At 50.9% G+C, this 14,919-nt stretch overlaps 1 protein-coding gene across 8 annotated transcripts in view; it reads left to right on the top strand.

Moving 5' to 3' along the window:
• CTIF (cap binding complex dependent translation initiation factor) overlaps positions 1-14,919 on the top strand; it is a 286,823-nt gene that overhangs the window by 247,292 nt on the left and 24,612 nt on the right. For all 8 annotated transcript variants that reach the window (XM_045790034.2, XM_045790031.2, XM_087869837.1 and 5 more), the window contains one exon: positions 3-158. In XM_045790034.2, the coding sequence (XP_045645990.1) occupies positions 3-158 (156 nt within the window). The remainder of the gene's footprint in view (positions 1-2; positions 159-14,919) is intronic.

Here is a 14,919-nt window from a genome sequence, read left to right as displayed (position 1 = left end):
AGAAGGACTTCACCGTGCGGGAAGAGCTTCAGCAGCAGGACGTGGAGCGCTGGCTTGGCTTCATCACCTTCCTGTGTGAGGTGTTCGGGACCATGCGTAGCAGCACGGGCGAGCCCTTCCGCGTGCTTGTCTGCCCCATCTACACCTGCCTCAGGGAGGTAAGAGACCCGCGTGGCCCTGCCCCCTGCCCTGCCAGAGAACGCCACCCTGGAATGTCTGTAAGCAAAACCCCGACGCGCCCACAAAGCTACAGGGCTTGTACCACCTAGACTGATGGATCCTTTGGTAAACAGAAACGTAGCTCCCCGTGCTTCTGTTGACTAAAGCCAGGTTTTAATTTATTGAGTTTATATAAAGGGAAAAAGCCCTCCAAAGGAAATTATCATGAACTCAGACGTCAGTAATTCATAATCTAGAGCACTGCCTGCAGGGACGAGGCCTCCAGTAAATATTAATTGAATGAGTCGATCTTTGGTCTGGATTGGTTTACCATTGAATTATTTATTTAAAAAAAAATACTTGCTTCTGAATTTCATCTGAAAGAGAAATAAGTTAGAATAACTGAGAAACTTTTGAGAAGCAAAAGGTCAGTGGCCTACTTGCCCTACCAGGTATCTACAGCCCAGTTTAGAGGGTCATCCTGGCTACTCTTGGGGGCCAGAAACGGGGGGCTCATTATGGGGCTGTTGGTGTCATCCAGGGAGAGGTTAGTGGCTCAGAACACAGCCTCGATGGCACAAAGGAGGACTGCATTCCAGTTCTATTTTTGAGTTGGAGCCAACAGGACCTGTTGGCATGAGATAGCAGACAATGGAGGAAGTGATGTGGGCTCCTGGTTCACCAGCCTGGGGGGGCCATTTTCTGGGACGGGGAGGGCTCAAAGAGAAACAGAAGGGGGATGAAAACTAGGAGGTGGTTTTTTTCTGTTTCGGTGACCCAGTGGTTGTCCCCAGAGAGCTGTCCCACTGTCACTCGAGTAGAAGTGTCTGAAAAATCAGGAAGAGGTCAGCCTGGGGAGAGTTGCGCGTTGTGTGAAGGGTCATTGCAGACCTGGTGCTCCAGGCTGGGGACCAGATAGGATCACCCAGGGAGAGGGTGTAGATGGAGGAATGGCCAGGGCGGTGGAGGTGAGGACGTGAGTGTGGACAAGTCTTTGGAGAAGTGTTTCTGTGAAAGGCACAGGGAAGAGGAACTTGTCACCTACAGGAGAGGTGTGCGGTCAGGGGACATTTTTGTGTTTTGCAAAGGAAGAAGATAATAGAGCAACGTAAGAGAAAGGACAGGGTATTTGTAGATGGTTTTGAACAATCCGTTTATGGGAAACAGGGTGCTCGTTCCCGACTGCGTGGAAGCTCACTGGAGCAGAGCCTGCCTACCTCTCTCAGACAGCTGGTAAACCCACCAGCCTCTGCCGCTCCACAGAGCCCAACATACTTCTTAACAAATGCACTTGAATTCAGAATTGTTTCTCAGAATCAGCCAATGGCCTCCTCCGACAGTCTGTCGCTCTCAAAGGGTCATAAGCTCAGAACGCAGCACCGCAAGAGGCCATCGCTTTGCTTTTTGCATCCGTCGGGGGTGACTTGAAAGCAGCCCTCTTGGACGATGGCCTCTCAGGGTCCTCCCATCCCTGCCTGAGTTGCCCTGTCCCCTGACAAGCCAGCTCAACGCAGGGAGCAGCACTGTTTGAGGGCAGTGACCCGGATTGCCCCAACACGTTCCCTCGGCGTGATCTGGGCACCTCCTGGTGTTGCCGTCACCTGCTTCCCCGAGCGGGAGGCAGGGCTGCAGCTGAGCGCCGGCCCTGGCTGCCAGGACACTTCTAACACCGCCTGAGGTAGCGCGAACTTTCGGGTGTGAGATCCGGAAGGTGCCAGGAGGTCTGTACGAAAAACCAAGGAGCTTCCCCTAATGCACTCTTATTCAATGCGTTCAGCTCTTCAGGACAACGTCACAAACACGAGCGCCTGCCGTGCTCGCAGCAAACTTGAAGAACAAATAGTTCATCTACCACTTCCATCGTCTTGTGAAAGGGGAAACCAGAGCCCCATGTTCTGAGCTTCTGCCCGAGGCCTGCGGTGAGGTGGTTCCAGAGCGCCAGCCCGGGGCCCCGGTCCTGCCTGGGCCCCGGTCCTGCCTCCGCCCGCCAGGTTTTTGCTGTGCCGTCTAGGGGAGAGTCCCCTGCTCTGGGCCTTGGTTCCTCATCTGTAGGGGGACACCAGGCTGCTTGCTCTGAAGGGGTTCAGGGAGAAAGACATGGTGTGGAGAGGGTGCTCAGCACACCAAGACAACTAGGTCAGAATGTGGAAGGAAATGCCCCAGGGACTTGTTCTAGGGCACGGTGGCTTTCAGAGAGCTGGGTGTCCTCCAGTCTGACTTAGGGCCGGGCACATGCCCAATCTTAAAGGGACACAGAGGCTGAGTGCCCTGCCCAGGGACACATAGTCGGTCAATGCCAGAGCTGGCCCGGAGCTTCTCCACTACCAAGCTAGAGCTCTTTCCAAAGAGAACTTAGCTTCCCTAAAACGGGGCCTTAAGAAGAGATGGGGACGTAAAGGGGTGTCCTAGGGATCGTACGGAGAGCCTGTGCCTTTCCCAGCTCCCTGGAGACAGACACCTGAATTCTCAGAGCCTGTTGCTGCCTCCCCTACTTATCTGTCTCACACACACACACACACACACACACAGGCCTGACTGACATTCCCAAAGCAGGTTGGGCCAGCTCTAAGAAGTTTCTGGAAGCCAAAGCCATTGCTGCTGCCTCTCTCCATGCTGGAAAAGTTTAGACTTTCTCCTGGGCCATGCAGATGGCTGACCCAGATGCCCACCCTACCACCCTACCCTGGGTCCTCCCAACTCCCAGAACCATTCCAGGCCTGCATTTCCAGCTGCCCACTGGATACATCCAGGTCATGCCTCAAGCCCCTCCAATAAGATGTGACCAGAGCTGCACCCCAAGGCCTTCCTGCTCAGTCCAGATCCCAGCGTGGGCCCAGGCCCACCCTTCCAGCCTCCGCACAGCCAGGCAGCAGCCCCAGAACTCACTGATGGCCTTTTCTTAAACAGCCGTGTGTCACTCACTCTGTCCTCTGCTTCTGCACACCCTCCCTGGCTTCCCCTGCTCCCCTTTCCTCTAGGCCCTGAACCAAACACAGACCCATGGGCCATCCTGGTGTGAAAATCTCATTTAGAACAAACCTGAAAGGAAGATACAAAATCCTCCCAGCCCCACTGTAATTTGGGGGTCCTCAGCTCCTGGAGGCCACCTTCATTGGACCGGGGGCTCACTGGCCTCCACTCCCCTTTAAGATTGAGCATGTGCTTGGCCCCGAAGCCCCTTCAGACTGGAGGCCACCCAAGGCTCTGCGAGCCTCCCTGCCCTAGGGGGTGTCCCCTGGGCATTTCCTTGCACACTCTGACCCAGTTGAATTACCGTCCTCTCTGTGTCTCTTGGTTACTCAAGCTTCAGACCTTGGACTCCATCCTTAGAGTCTCTCTCTTCCTGGCCATAACACCTCTTCCCAGGCCCAGCCCAAGACACTTCTTCTGGGAAGCTCCCCACCCCCACCCCCACCCCCAGGGGAGCACACAGGCAGCTGCCAAGAGCAAGACATGGCACTCCACCCTGACAGCTCCAGCCTTCCCACGGCGTCGTGGTATTTTAGTATTTGGTAATTTAGCATTTATTTAGTAATTTCGTATTTTATAATGATAACAGCACACTGGAAGGCATTGCCCAAAGCACATCACGCATTCTTTTCTCTCTTAACTCGGACAACACTCTGAAGATGATCATCCCCGGCTGCCAGAGAACAGAGAGGTCAGGCAGCTTGCTCAGGGCCACACAGCAGAGTGCATATTGGAATCCAGGTCTGACTGCTGGAGTCCCTGTTCCTGGACGCTCTGCTCATGCCTCGTGAAGCACCTTTCTGTGTCTTCAGTCTGTAGCCCAGTGCCTGCCATGCAGCAGAAGCCAAACAGGTCATCGGGGAATTGATTCCACTTTTGCCATAAATAACGTGTGCCAATCAGATCTTTCTTTGAGGGACAGAGAAGAATAATTTTCGGTGAGCCTTTTCATTGTTTTGGCACCAGTGGCTCTGCCAAGAGGGTTTTCAAAGTAATTGAAGAGTATTATCAGCACCTGCAAGGTGCAGGAGTCTCCTTGCCCTCCTGTTGACCACTCGTGCTTGCTTTGTGAGCTCGTTTTAATTTTTTTTTAAAGATTTTATTTTTTTAAGTAATCGCTACACCCAGCGTGGGGCTCGAACTTACAACCCTGAGATTAAGAGTCATACGCTCTACCCACTGAGCCAGGCAGGCGCCCCTCTTTTTTTTTTTTTTTTATGTTTATAAAATTTTATTGTCATAAGAACACTTGCTATGAGATCCACCCTCTTAACAGATTTTTAAGTATACAATACAGTATTGTTACTCTAGGCACAATGTCATTATAGCAAATCCCTAGAATTTATTCCTCCAGCATAACTGAAATTTTGTGCCCAGTTTTTAGCAACTGACATCCCCCCTGCCCCCAGCCTCTGGCAGCCACCTCTGTTCTTTGCTTCTGCAAGTTTGACTATTCGAAATACCTCATGTAAGTGGAAATATGCAGCGTTTGTCCTTCTGTGACTGGCTTATTGCACTTGGCATAATATCTTCCAGGTTCATCCGTGTTGTCCCATATGGCAGAATTCCCTTCTTTTATAAAGTGGAATAGTGCAGTTGACCCCTGAACAACATGGGTCTGGACTGTGGGGGTCACTTCTATGCGGAGTTTTTATAATACGGTATTGTAAATGTATTTTCTCCACCTTATGGCTTTCTTGGTAATATTTCCTCTAGTTTACTTTATTGTAAGAATACAGTATATAATACATATATACAAAATATGCATTAATTGACTGTTGCTGTCCTTGGGAAGGCTTCTGGACGACAGGAGGCTATTAAGTTTTGGGGGAGTCAAAAATTATATCGTATTTTCAACTGCGTGGGGTCGGCACTGCTAACGCCTGAGTGGTTCAAGGGTCAGCTGTAGTCCACTGTATGGATATACCACATTTTTTTAACCTGTGCACCTGTTAATGGACATCTCGGCTGTTCTTACATCTTGGCTACTGTGAATAGAGCTGCAGTGGACACGGGAATGCTCATATCTCTTTGAGATCTGGATTTCAGTTCTTTTAGATAAATACTCAGAAGTGGGATTGCTGGATAATATGGCTCTATTTTTAAATTTTTGAGGAAGCTCCCTACTGTCTTTCAGAGCAACTATTTCTCCACATCCTTGCCAACACTTGTCTTTTTTTTTTTTAAATAATAATGGTCGTCCTAACAGATGTGAAGTGGCTCTGACTTGCATTTCCCCGACGATTTAGTGACATTGAGCACCTTTTCATATGCCTGTAGGTCAAGTGTATGTCTTCTTTGGAAAAATGTCTATTCAAGTCTTTAGCTCGTTTTTCAATCCAGTCATTAGCTTTCTGCTTATTGGATTGTAGGAGCTCCTTATATATTTTGAAATTTAGCCCATTATCAGATATATGGTTTGCAAATATTTTCTCCCTTTCCGTGAATTGCCTTTCACTGGTTTTATTGTTTGTTTTTTTTGTGTGGGTTTTTGTTTGGGTTTTTTTGTTTTGTCTTGTTTTGTTTTGTGTTTGCTGTGCAGAGACTTTTTCATTTGATGTAGTAGTCCCGGTTATCTGTTTCGCTTTTGTGCTTTTGGTATCATATCCATGAAATCACTGCCAAGACCAGGGTCATGAAGCTTTTCCCCGTTTTCTTTGAGAAGTTACAGTTTTAGTTCTTAAGTTTTAATCCATTTCAAGTTGATTTCTTTGTGTATGGTGTAAGATAAGAGTCCAGTTTCATTTCTCGGCTTGTGTATATCCAGTTTTCCTGGCACCCTTTGTTCAAGAGACTGTCCTTTCCCCCATTGTGTGTTCTTGGCACTTTGTCGAAGATCAGTTGACCATATACGCAGGGATTTATTTCCGGGCTCTCAGTTCTGTCCCATTGGTCTATATGTATGTTTTAATTACTGTAGCCTTGGAATATATTTTGAAATTAGGATATGTGGTGCTTCCTGATTTGTTCTTTTTCAAATTGTTTCAGGATTGTTTTGGCTATATGAATCTTTTGTGGTTCTATATGAATTTTAGAATTGTCTATTTCTTTAAAAAATGCCATTGTAATTTTGATAGGGACTGTATTGAATGTGTAGGTCACTTTGGTATGGACATTTTAATAATATCAAGTCTTCCAATCCAAGACCAGGAACAAGACAAGGGTGTCCATTCTTACCACTCCCTCTTAACGTAGTATTAGAAGTCCTAGCCAGAGCAATTAGGCAAGAAAAGAGAAATAAAAGACATCCAAGTTGAAAAGGAAGAAGCAAAATTGTCTCTATTTGCAGATGGTATGATCTTGAATATAGAAAACCCTAAAGATTCCACCAAAAAAGAACAAAACCATTAGAACCAATAAATGAACTCAGTAAAGTTGCTGGATACAAAATCAACATACAGAAGTCAACCGCATTTCTCTACACTGATAACAAGCTACGTCAAAAGGAAATTAGGAAAACAAGTCACTTTACAGTAGCATGAGAAAGAGTAAAATACTTAAGAATAAACTTAACTAAGGAAGTAAAAGACTTGTACCCTGAAAACTGCAAAATGTTAGTGAAAGAAATCAAAGAAGACATAGAGAAATGGTAAAGCATCCCTTCAGCTGTCTTCCAGTGGTGTTGTAAGGACCCCTTCATCCTGCCTAGGCCCCCAGCCAAACTGTGGCTACAAGGGCCCCCCACAGGAGTGTATAATTAGCATTTGTGGCCTAGCTAAGGGTGCCCTCATCTCCCATCTCAGCTGGAGCCCACTTGCCAACCATTTAATTGGTTGGGGTTGGACCAGCGGCTGGCGGGGGTGGGGGGGGTGACCCTCTCCTCACACCCTTTTCCTGACCCTGCAACACTCTTGGCCCCCTCCATTCCTCTGTCACCTCTGCGACCCAGTGGTGATCTTGCCAGACTATTCCAAGATACCACTGAATGCTCATCTCTGGGCGCCTTTCTTCAAGAGCTTTGTCAAAAATTCCTCTGGCAGGGAGTGCTAGAGTGGCTTTTAACCCCTTACACCTGTTTCCCTTGAGCAGACATTCCCTGTGCACTAGGGTCCTGTTTCTACCCACCCACCCCCATCCTTTCTGTCTCTAGTCCAATCCCCCCAGCCCGTCTCTACCCGTGATTCCCAGTCTCCTGCGCTCTTCCGAGTCTGGCAGCCAAAGCCAGGGGTCAGCAGTGGAGGAAAGGAGGAAGGGAGGGGGGGTGCCCTGTGCCAGGAATCTCTCATCCCTCTGCACCTCCCTCTCACCCCCTCCTTATGGTTGGCTCCCTTGCTCTCCTTCCCTCCAGGCCCCAGAAACCCCATCCGCCCCCTCCCTGCCTTTTCCAGAGGAAGGGCAGGGAGGGGGCAGGTGCCTCTGAGGGGTGTCTCCGACGGGCACACCCCCCCCCAAGGATGCAACTGGTTGGGCTCCTGGAAGAGGCCGGCAGGCACAGGCTGGGGAGGAGGACACAGAGGGCAGCAAGTCAGGCTTCTCAGGAAATGAAATTGCTCCGTGCAACAATGAGAGAGCCACTTTTTTAACTTTTTGCGTGAGCGTGCATTCAATTGCTCACATTGTTTTGTCTCCAGGGGAAATCTGACCTCGGAAAAGGCTGAGATGAAGTGGGTGTGGGTGGAGATCCTCTGCTATTTCACAGGGCTAAGAGAGTCTAGCAGAACATTCTTCAGAGGTACCTTTCCAGCGGACTATTCCTCCCTTCCTGAGAGCAGGAGCTGGGGCTGCATTCAGCTAGCCAGCTGGGGCCAGAAGAGGCCAAGGTCGGCTGTGCCCAGGATACCGATGGACCCTAATAGGAAGCGGAGAGATTTGAAATTATTCTCCATGCAACCCAGGACTCTTGACCCTGTGCCTTGGGAAGCTTTTAAAAAAGTACAGATTCTCAGACCGTCCCCCAACCCCACTTCAACCAATTACATCAAACTTTCTGGGGATGGGGTTGGAGAGGGGAAAAAAAAATTCATCTCTCCATGTGACTCCAATGTGCAGCCAAGGTTAAGAAACGCGAGTAGCTATGTCTTAGGTGCGTTCAGTGGGCTGCCGTTGAAGGCCAGAGAGCACTGTGGGAAGAGCACAACCGGAAGAACCTCTCTGGCCATGAGTTTGAATCCCGGCTCTCCATTCCTAGCTGTGGGGCTCACCTGATTCTTTAATGTTTCCAAACCTCAGCTTTCTCTCTGTAACACGGGAATATGGGACTAATACTCACCTTGAAGGTTTAAGGCTTAAAATAAAAGCAAGTGGTGTGTGACACCCCTCCGTGAGCTAGCCGCATGGTTGCGCATTGCTGTCGAAAGCAAATCGTGTTCCAGGCACTGCTCCCGAGAAGTCTCACCCCACAGACAGCCCCAGAAAGTCATGTCTGTTCTCACTGGGCACCATAGCCCCCCTGCAATCAAACACAACCCTCCTCTCCTGGAGAACTTCACAGGAAGCCTCTGAGGCTCCCGCCGAATGGTCCCAATGCATCTCCACAGAAGGCCTCTTGCATTCCTCCTGCCTGACTCTTGCCTACCTTCAAGGCCAGGTTCACCTCCTGCCATGCCCCTACGCTGCGCTGAGTTATTCCTCCTGTAGCAGCCATACGGGGCTGCTGATGCCTGTTCTCTGGGCACGTCCTTTGCCAGGTGGTGGTAGTAATGCCTTGTGACCTCTTCTTGGTTGCTTTTAAATCATTTCAGCCTCTCGTTAGTACCTGTAGTAGGCTGGATCTCATCTATCATGGAACCCCAACTACATTTTGCTCAGGACACTGCTCATTCGGGAAGCGGTGATTTGGTTTGAGACAATGCTACTTTTCTTATTGAACTGCAGAGTTTCCTAGTTGCACGAGAAGGAGAGCATATAAGTTGTGATGTTCTCCCAAAAGGCTAACAACCCACTTGGTGACAAAATCAACAGAAATTAAGCAGCTGTGAACATTTATGATGGGTAACGCCAATGTAAGGGTAGGGGAAGTTTAGAAGTGTGGGCAGCTGCTGGGGGCAAAGGGGAGGGGGAGCTAGGGCTTCAGGACAGATGCTGGCCTGGCGAGGAAGGAGAAAAGCCCCCAGAAAGAAAAATGAACAGAGGCACAAGGGCCAGAATGAGCATGGCCCATCTATGTCAGGTCTGATGGATAAGTCCTGGGCCAGCGCTGGCTCCCAGCGGAGGCATTCCGGTACACGCAAGATGATACCGAAGTTTCAAAGCCAGAGAGCAACACTATGGAAGGCATGAAAGGGAGTTTATGTATTCATTCAACAAACACTGAGAAAAATGCTACTTCCTTATCAAACTGAAAGGTCTCCTAGACACACTTCCAGAGAGAGTATGTTGAAATAACAAAGTGAAGTAAATCAGGGCTCTCCCTAGCCAGAGGCACACCGGGGGAACTCAATGCACAGTGCAGCGCTCAAAATTAGTTGAGCCTGGAAGCAGGAAGGTGGGAGCCCAGAAGCAGACGAGACAAGGAGACCTGGCAAGGGCATCTTAGCAGAAAACAGTCCTCCACTCCTTGCACTTTTAATTCTTTATGGTAACAGTTGATCAAAAAGACTAAGCAGGAAGTAAAGGCTGGACGGAAGCTTGAAAAGTCAGGAGAACCTGTCTCCATGAACAGTTTATTCCAGCCCTAATCTTCCTCACAGACCCTGCCTGGAATGTTCCTCTGAGAATGCAGCCTTCCTGGGGCAGGTACACAGCCCCTGGGCACTGGGTTAGCTGCAGTTCCTCCAGGTCCGGCAGCTGCTGCTATGAATACCTCAGCTTAAGCAACCATTCCTGTAACCTCTGCCGAAATAACTCTCCGCAGTGTTGTCCCCTCCAAGGCTGTCGCCCCCCCTTCCAGTTGGCAGCCAAGGCACTCTGTGGTGCGATGCCCCTGACCTGCTCAGACACCCCCACTGCACACCCACACACCCGCGCTCGCTGGCACGCCTCCTGGAGGCTGGAGATCCTTGACCAACGCCCCCACCCCGAGATAAACCCTGGGTCTCCCCCCACCCAACCACCAATCCCCGACCCCTCCCCAGCCCCCACCCTTTAACTGTTCTACTTCCTTAGCCAGACTCTGCAAACTGAAATGTGAAATTCGAAGCCAGTGTTCCCCTTAGCAACCATGGTAACACAGGATCTGATAGAGAGCCTGGAGTTATAAAAATACCAGCTTCCACCAGACACTGGTTTCCAAAGGGAAACCACTCTCCACGCCAGAACCGTTTTTAAACAGTCTTAAAACTCAAGAGATTTCCAAACCCATCTCAGTATGGCTTCAGGAAGACCTCTCTTCAATTCCCCTTTGGAAGGTGGTGGTGTTGCAAGCTTTGGGTATTTTCTCTAAAACATAGAGATCCTGTCTGAGAATGAGCTAGCCTTACATAGATAGGTGGGAGCAGTTTTTAATAAACATCAGATTTTCGGCGTTCTTTAAAAGTGAGGTTGAATTGCTGCCAGCCCTTCCGGTTCCCTCCCGGGGAGTCAGCGCCACCAATCCTCCTAATTACAGAAGGGGACTGATTGGGTCTATCTCCTCTTCATTGAAGACGGTTTTAATTAACATAACCGTCTTCTAGCAGGAATCCCACGTTGAAGGCCTCGGGTGGGGAGGAAGAGAGAGCGCAGCCCGCTCGGCGCGGCCTTCCCCTCCGCGGACGCCCCCTCGGGCCGGCCCGGGGCGGGAGCGCGGAATGCGGCTCGTGCGCTCCGCGCCGCCTGCAGGGGGCGCCTGGCCTTGCGAGCTGGGGAGCGGGCCCCTCCCGGAGGCCGCCCCGCCCCCGCCCCGGCCTCCGGCCCCGCCCCCGCGGCCCCGCCCCTCCGCGCTAGCCTCCTCCTTCCTCTTATCTCCTGGGGCCGTGCCTGCAATTCCGAAAAATATTCTAACTCGGTAATTAATGTCTGAACTTCAAGAGGCCCCTGCTTTCTGCAGAGGCGCGCGGAAGGCGGACGGGGACCGGGTGGGACTGAGTCCTGGGCGGGGAGGGGAGGGGGTGCGGACTTTTTCTAAACCGGCGAGTGGACGGTGGAGGATAAATCTGTACACACACATCTATACATATACACATGCATCTGTCTACATTTTTAAATCCTTTGGGCTTTTTTTTTTTAAGTACGATACCTTCCTCGCACCCTCCCCTCCCACCCCCAGTGGCGGTTTCCCAATGGGCTGATGGCAGATTTGCTCAACTTCGGGGCCAGAGGGGAGACAGTCTGGGGTACTTACTCCGTGTGTAGGTTCCAGTGGGGGGATTGGCTGGGAGGGAGAGGGAGTGACCCACATATTTAGAAGGTAAGAAACCAGGCACTGTGGGGTTGACAGGTAAGTGGCCCCACTGAATCCTGGCCCCCTGGGTGCCCCCCCCATTCTAGGACCTCCCCATGGTTTGCCCAGCCCTGCCCAGACTTCATGCCAGGTACTCTGTACCCAGTATGGGGCACCAAGTGCCTGGCGGCTGCTTGAGCATGACATGGTCCCTCCCCTCCCAGAGCTGCTATCTGCTGGGGAGAACGGCAACAGCAAAGCACCCAGCACTGAGAGCCGGTGTGCAAGTCACATGCAGCTGCCCCAGGACCCACACTGATCTTCCTTAACCTGCTAGCTCTCAGACCCACCGATTAAATTTAGTCGTCGATGATACCCCACGGGCTGCCGTCCCCACCTTCAGATGTAAGTAATGTATAGGGCAGCACTTGTCCATCTGGGCCAGACACAGTTAGGAACCAGCTTTTCTCCTCTCTTCTAGACTCCAGTTCCTTATCGAGGGCTACATTATCACCGCCACCAGCAATAATCAGTAGGTTACAGGTAGCCTGGGCCAGGCCCTAAGAGAAGAAACCTCTAGTATTGCCCTTTCTTGTAACTGGCAAAGAAAGGTGCTGGGGAAAAGGGCCGACTTCAGAGCCAAACGAATGCAGGCATCTTACCCTCTCTGGCCCTTGGTTCCTTACTGGGATGAGGATTAAATGGCATTTAGTCGATTTAGTGCGGGAGAATGGCCTTCTTCCGGGCACCCTTCCCGATCTCAGCTGGGTGTCGGTCCTCGGTGGACCCTCGCTCACCGATCCCTCGGCCTGCTTTCTTTTTCTCCATAGCCTTTACCAGGATCTGGCTCTGCCTTAGAGCTTTCTGTGTCCATGGGTTTTCTCTCCCCAACTAGCATGGAGGTTCTCTAAAGGCAAGGAATGTGTCCGTTCTCTTCATGGCGGGGTCCCCAGTGACTAGAGCAGTGCCCGGTACAGAGTAGGTGCTCAGGAAATACTCGTTGAACAAATCAAGGAAATGGAATGTCTAGACTGAGCGAAGCAGGAGACTGTAGGCACCCTTCTGGAGTTCATCTGGGAAGACGTCTCAGAGGAGATATATCCAGAACCCTCAAAGAGGTGAGATAAGAAAGCTGGGTGGAGGCTGGCTGGTGGTGGTCCCTGCAGATGAGCTCAGAGTGGGAGAGGAAGAGAAATGCTCCCCCCAAATCAAACTCCAAGGAAGCAATCTGGGCTCACAATGTGAGCTAAACAGGGAGAAGTACCGTCAGCCAGTGAGGCTGCCTGCGTTCTATCCCCACGCTTTGCTCTGCTCTCATTTAGTGGTTGTTTCTGGGCTTCGATCCGCCAGGCCTCCTATGAGATTGATGAGTCTGTCCCAAGTGAGAATCCCAGGAGCCACAATCACAAGAAGTCAGGGTGGGCTTGTGGCAAGCGAGCCACGCGGCAGGGGCGCCAAGGGGGCATCGGCTATGTGCCATGCTGGTCTTCGGCTGGGCCTTCCTCTCCTGCCTCTCCCTTGAGCAGGGAAAGGCAGAACGAGGATGCACAGAGCACAGGAGAGTTGTGTGAGGGTCGGGAAGGTGAGAACATGGTACAGGAGCTGGGACAGGACACCTGAAGTCACAGAGGTTGAGGACAATGGCAGCCTCAGTCCTTAACGATCTGACCAGTGCAATATAACGTGAGCCCCTATGTCACCATACACTTGCTAGTAGCTGCATTTAAAAAAAAAAAAAAAAACTGGTGAAATTAATACCTTTTATATTATCCAGTATAGCCATGACCATTTCAACATGTAATCAACATTTAAAAGTATCAGTGAGAAGGTTTTTTTTTTTAATACTCTTTTTTGTACTCCGTCTTTGAAATCCACTGTGTATTTGACGCTCAGAGCACCTCTCAATTCAGAGTAGGCACATTTCAAGGCCGCACGTGGCTGGTGGCTACTGTACTGGACAGCCTAGGTCTGGAGGCTAGCTTCTAGAATCCTCAGGTTTTGGGGAAAACGTTCTGGATTCCTAAAGTATCTGGATCCCCAAAGTCTCAAAAGTATTTTTCCTAGCTTCTCTCGCTCAGCACCCAGAAGCAAAAGAAAAAGTTGTGAGCTAAAATCTAAATCACCCAGCCAGCTTGCCAGCGTTGGGTGGTTGGCTGGGGCTCCCTGCTAGGGTCTGCAAAGGCAATCCTTTGGACCCCCAAATGAAGAAAGGTGAGGAGAGCGGAAGGCGAGGACCGAAAGGGCAAGCGAGAAAAACAGCACAGACCAGGGCAATCAAGGGCAGGGGGTGGCAGACTGGGCCACAAAGCTCCCAGCAGAGTCCACAGAGCCGGGAGGGGGTGCAGGCAGCGGCCAGCTCCTCCACACAATGGCCCAGTCCGCGGAAGGCACAATTAGCTCATTCTTGCATTGCCCTTTTGATTACACTGTTGTTCTCAAGACTTCCATTTCTGTAATTAAGACCTTGTCCCTTACTCAGAGGTATTGAAACATTAAAGTATTTGCTGAATCTGGCTTCCCAGGGTTAAAAGCCAGACTTAGGAAATGCAAACACACTTGTGGAAATGCAAACACACATTCACTAACTAATTATCCCGTAATTAAGGCCGAAGCCCTGCTTAAAACAATTAGCTCTGGGAATTGAACAGTAGGTACAACTCCACTTTTTGCTAATTGTTCTTCCCTGATGGAGTGGATATGGCCAGTCTGAGGGGGGAAGGAGGGACAGTAGGGAATGAATTAGTCTGCCGCTTTGGGTCTGGACTGGACCATGCTCTGCTTGGTTTGGAAATGTTAGTCAGAGGAGACTTTGAGGTGTGGAGAACAGCGAGGAGGATGTGGTTTGGGCAAGGGGAGTTGAGCGGCTGCCCCAGGCTTGGACGCGGGCCATGGGAAGTCTCAGAAGCTACTGCTGGCCACACTGAGGTGACTTGCCTGGCTGGAGCTGAGGGCGTGGGCCAAGGATTAGCTGACTGGAAAGCAATTAGATGAGGTGGGGCTGGCTGGGGAAATACCTGGAATCCCTGGGCCAGAGTTGAGACTTGCTTGGGTAATGCCCCAGGCGGGAGGCCTCGTGGGCTCTGGGGGGTGGAGGTACCCACCCAGAGGGCGGCTACCCATACCCCCACCAGCCGCAAGCCCTTTTCTCCTCTTGCTGATGGCAAGGAGGGGGTTCTAGAGTGTGGGGCAATCCAGGCGAGGTGGGGGTGATTTCAGCCTTCCAGGAAAGAGGCCCTTTTCCTGATGACCAAGGTCTCCCCCACCTCAGTGTGTCTGCCCTCCCCCCCCACCCTGCCTCAGACTCCCAGGACTTTCCTGAGGCCTGCCGGGCGTCACATCAGGTAACCGCCCCCTCCTTTTCTAGGTAGGAGGGATGTGTGTGGAGGGTGTTACCCACCCAGGGACTTTCACATTTTGAAAGGAGAGCTTGGAAGAGAAAATGTGTGCCCAAAGGGGAAAAAAAAGAGGCTCAGGGCTTTGTAGAGGTCGGGGAGATTACTGACCCCCTCCCCCAAGGAACCCTCTCCCCAGACAATACCCACATGCATGTG

The sequence above is a fragment of the Ursus americanus genome, chromosome 19, assembly GCF_024610735.1.
Source record: "Ursus americanus isolate L20-20 chromosome 19, mUrsAme1.1.p, whole genome shotgun sequence".
Lineage (NCBI taxonomy): Eukaryota > Metazoa > Chordata > Mammalia > Carnivora > Ursidae > Ursus > Ursus americanus.
The sequence above is the reverse complement of the archived record's forward strand: the minus strand, read 5'-3'. Positions and strand labels throughout refer to the sequence as shown.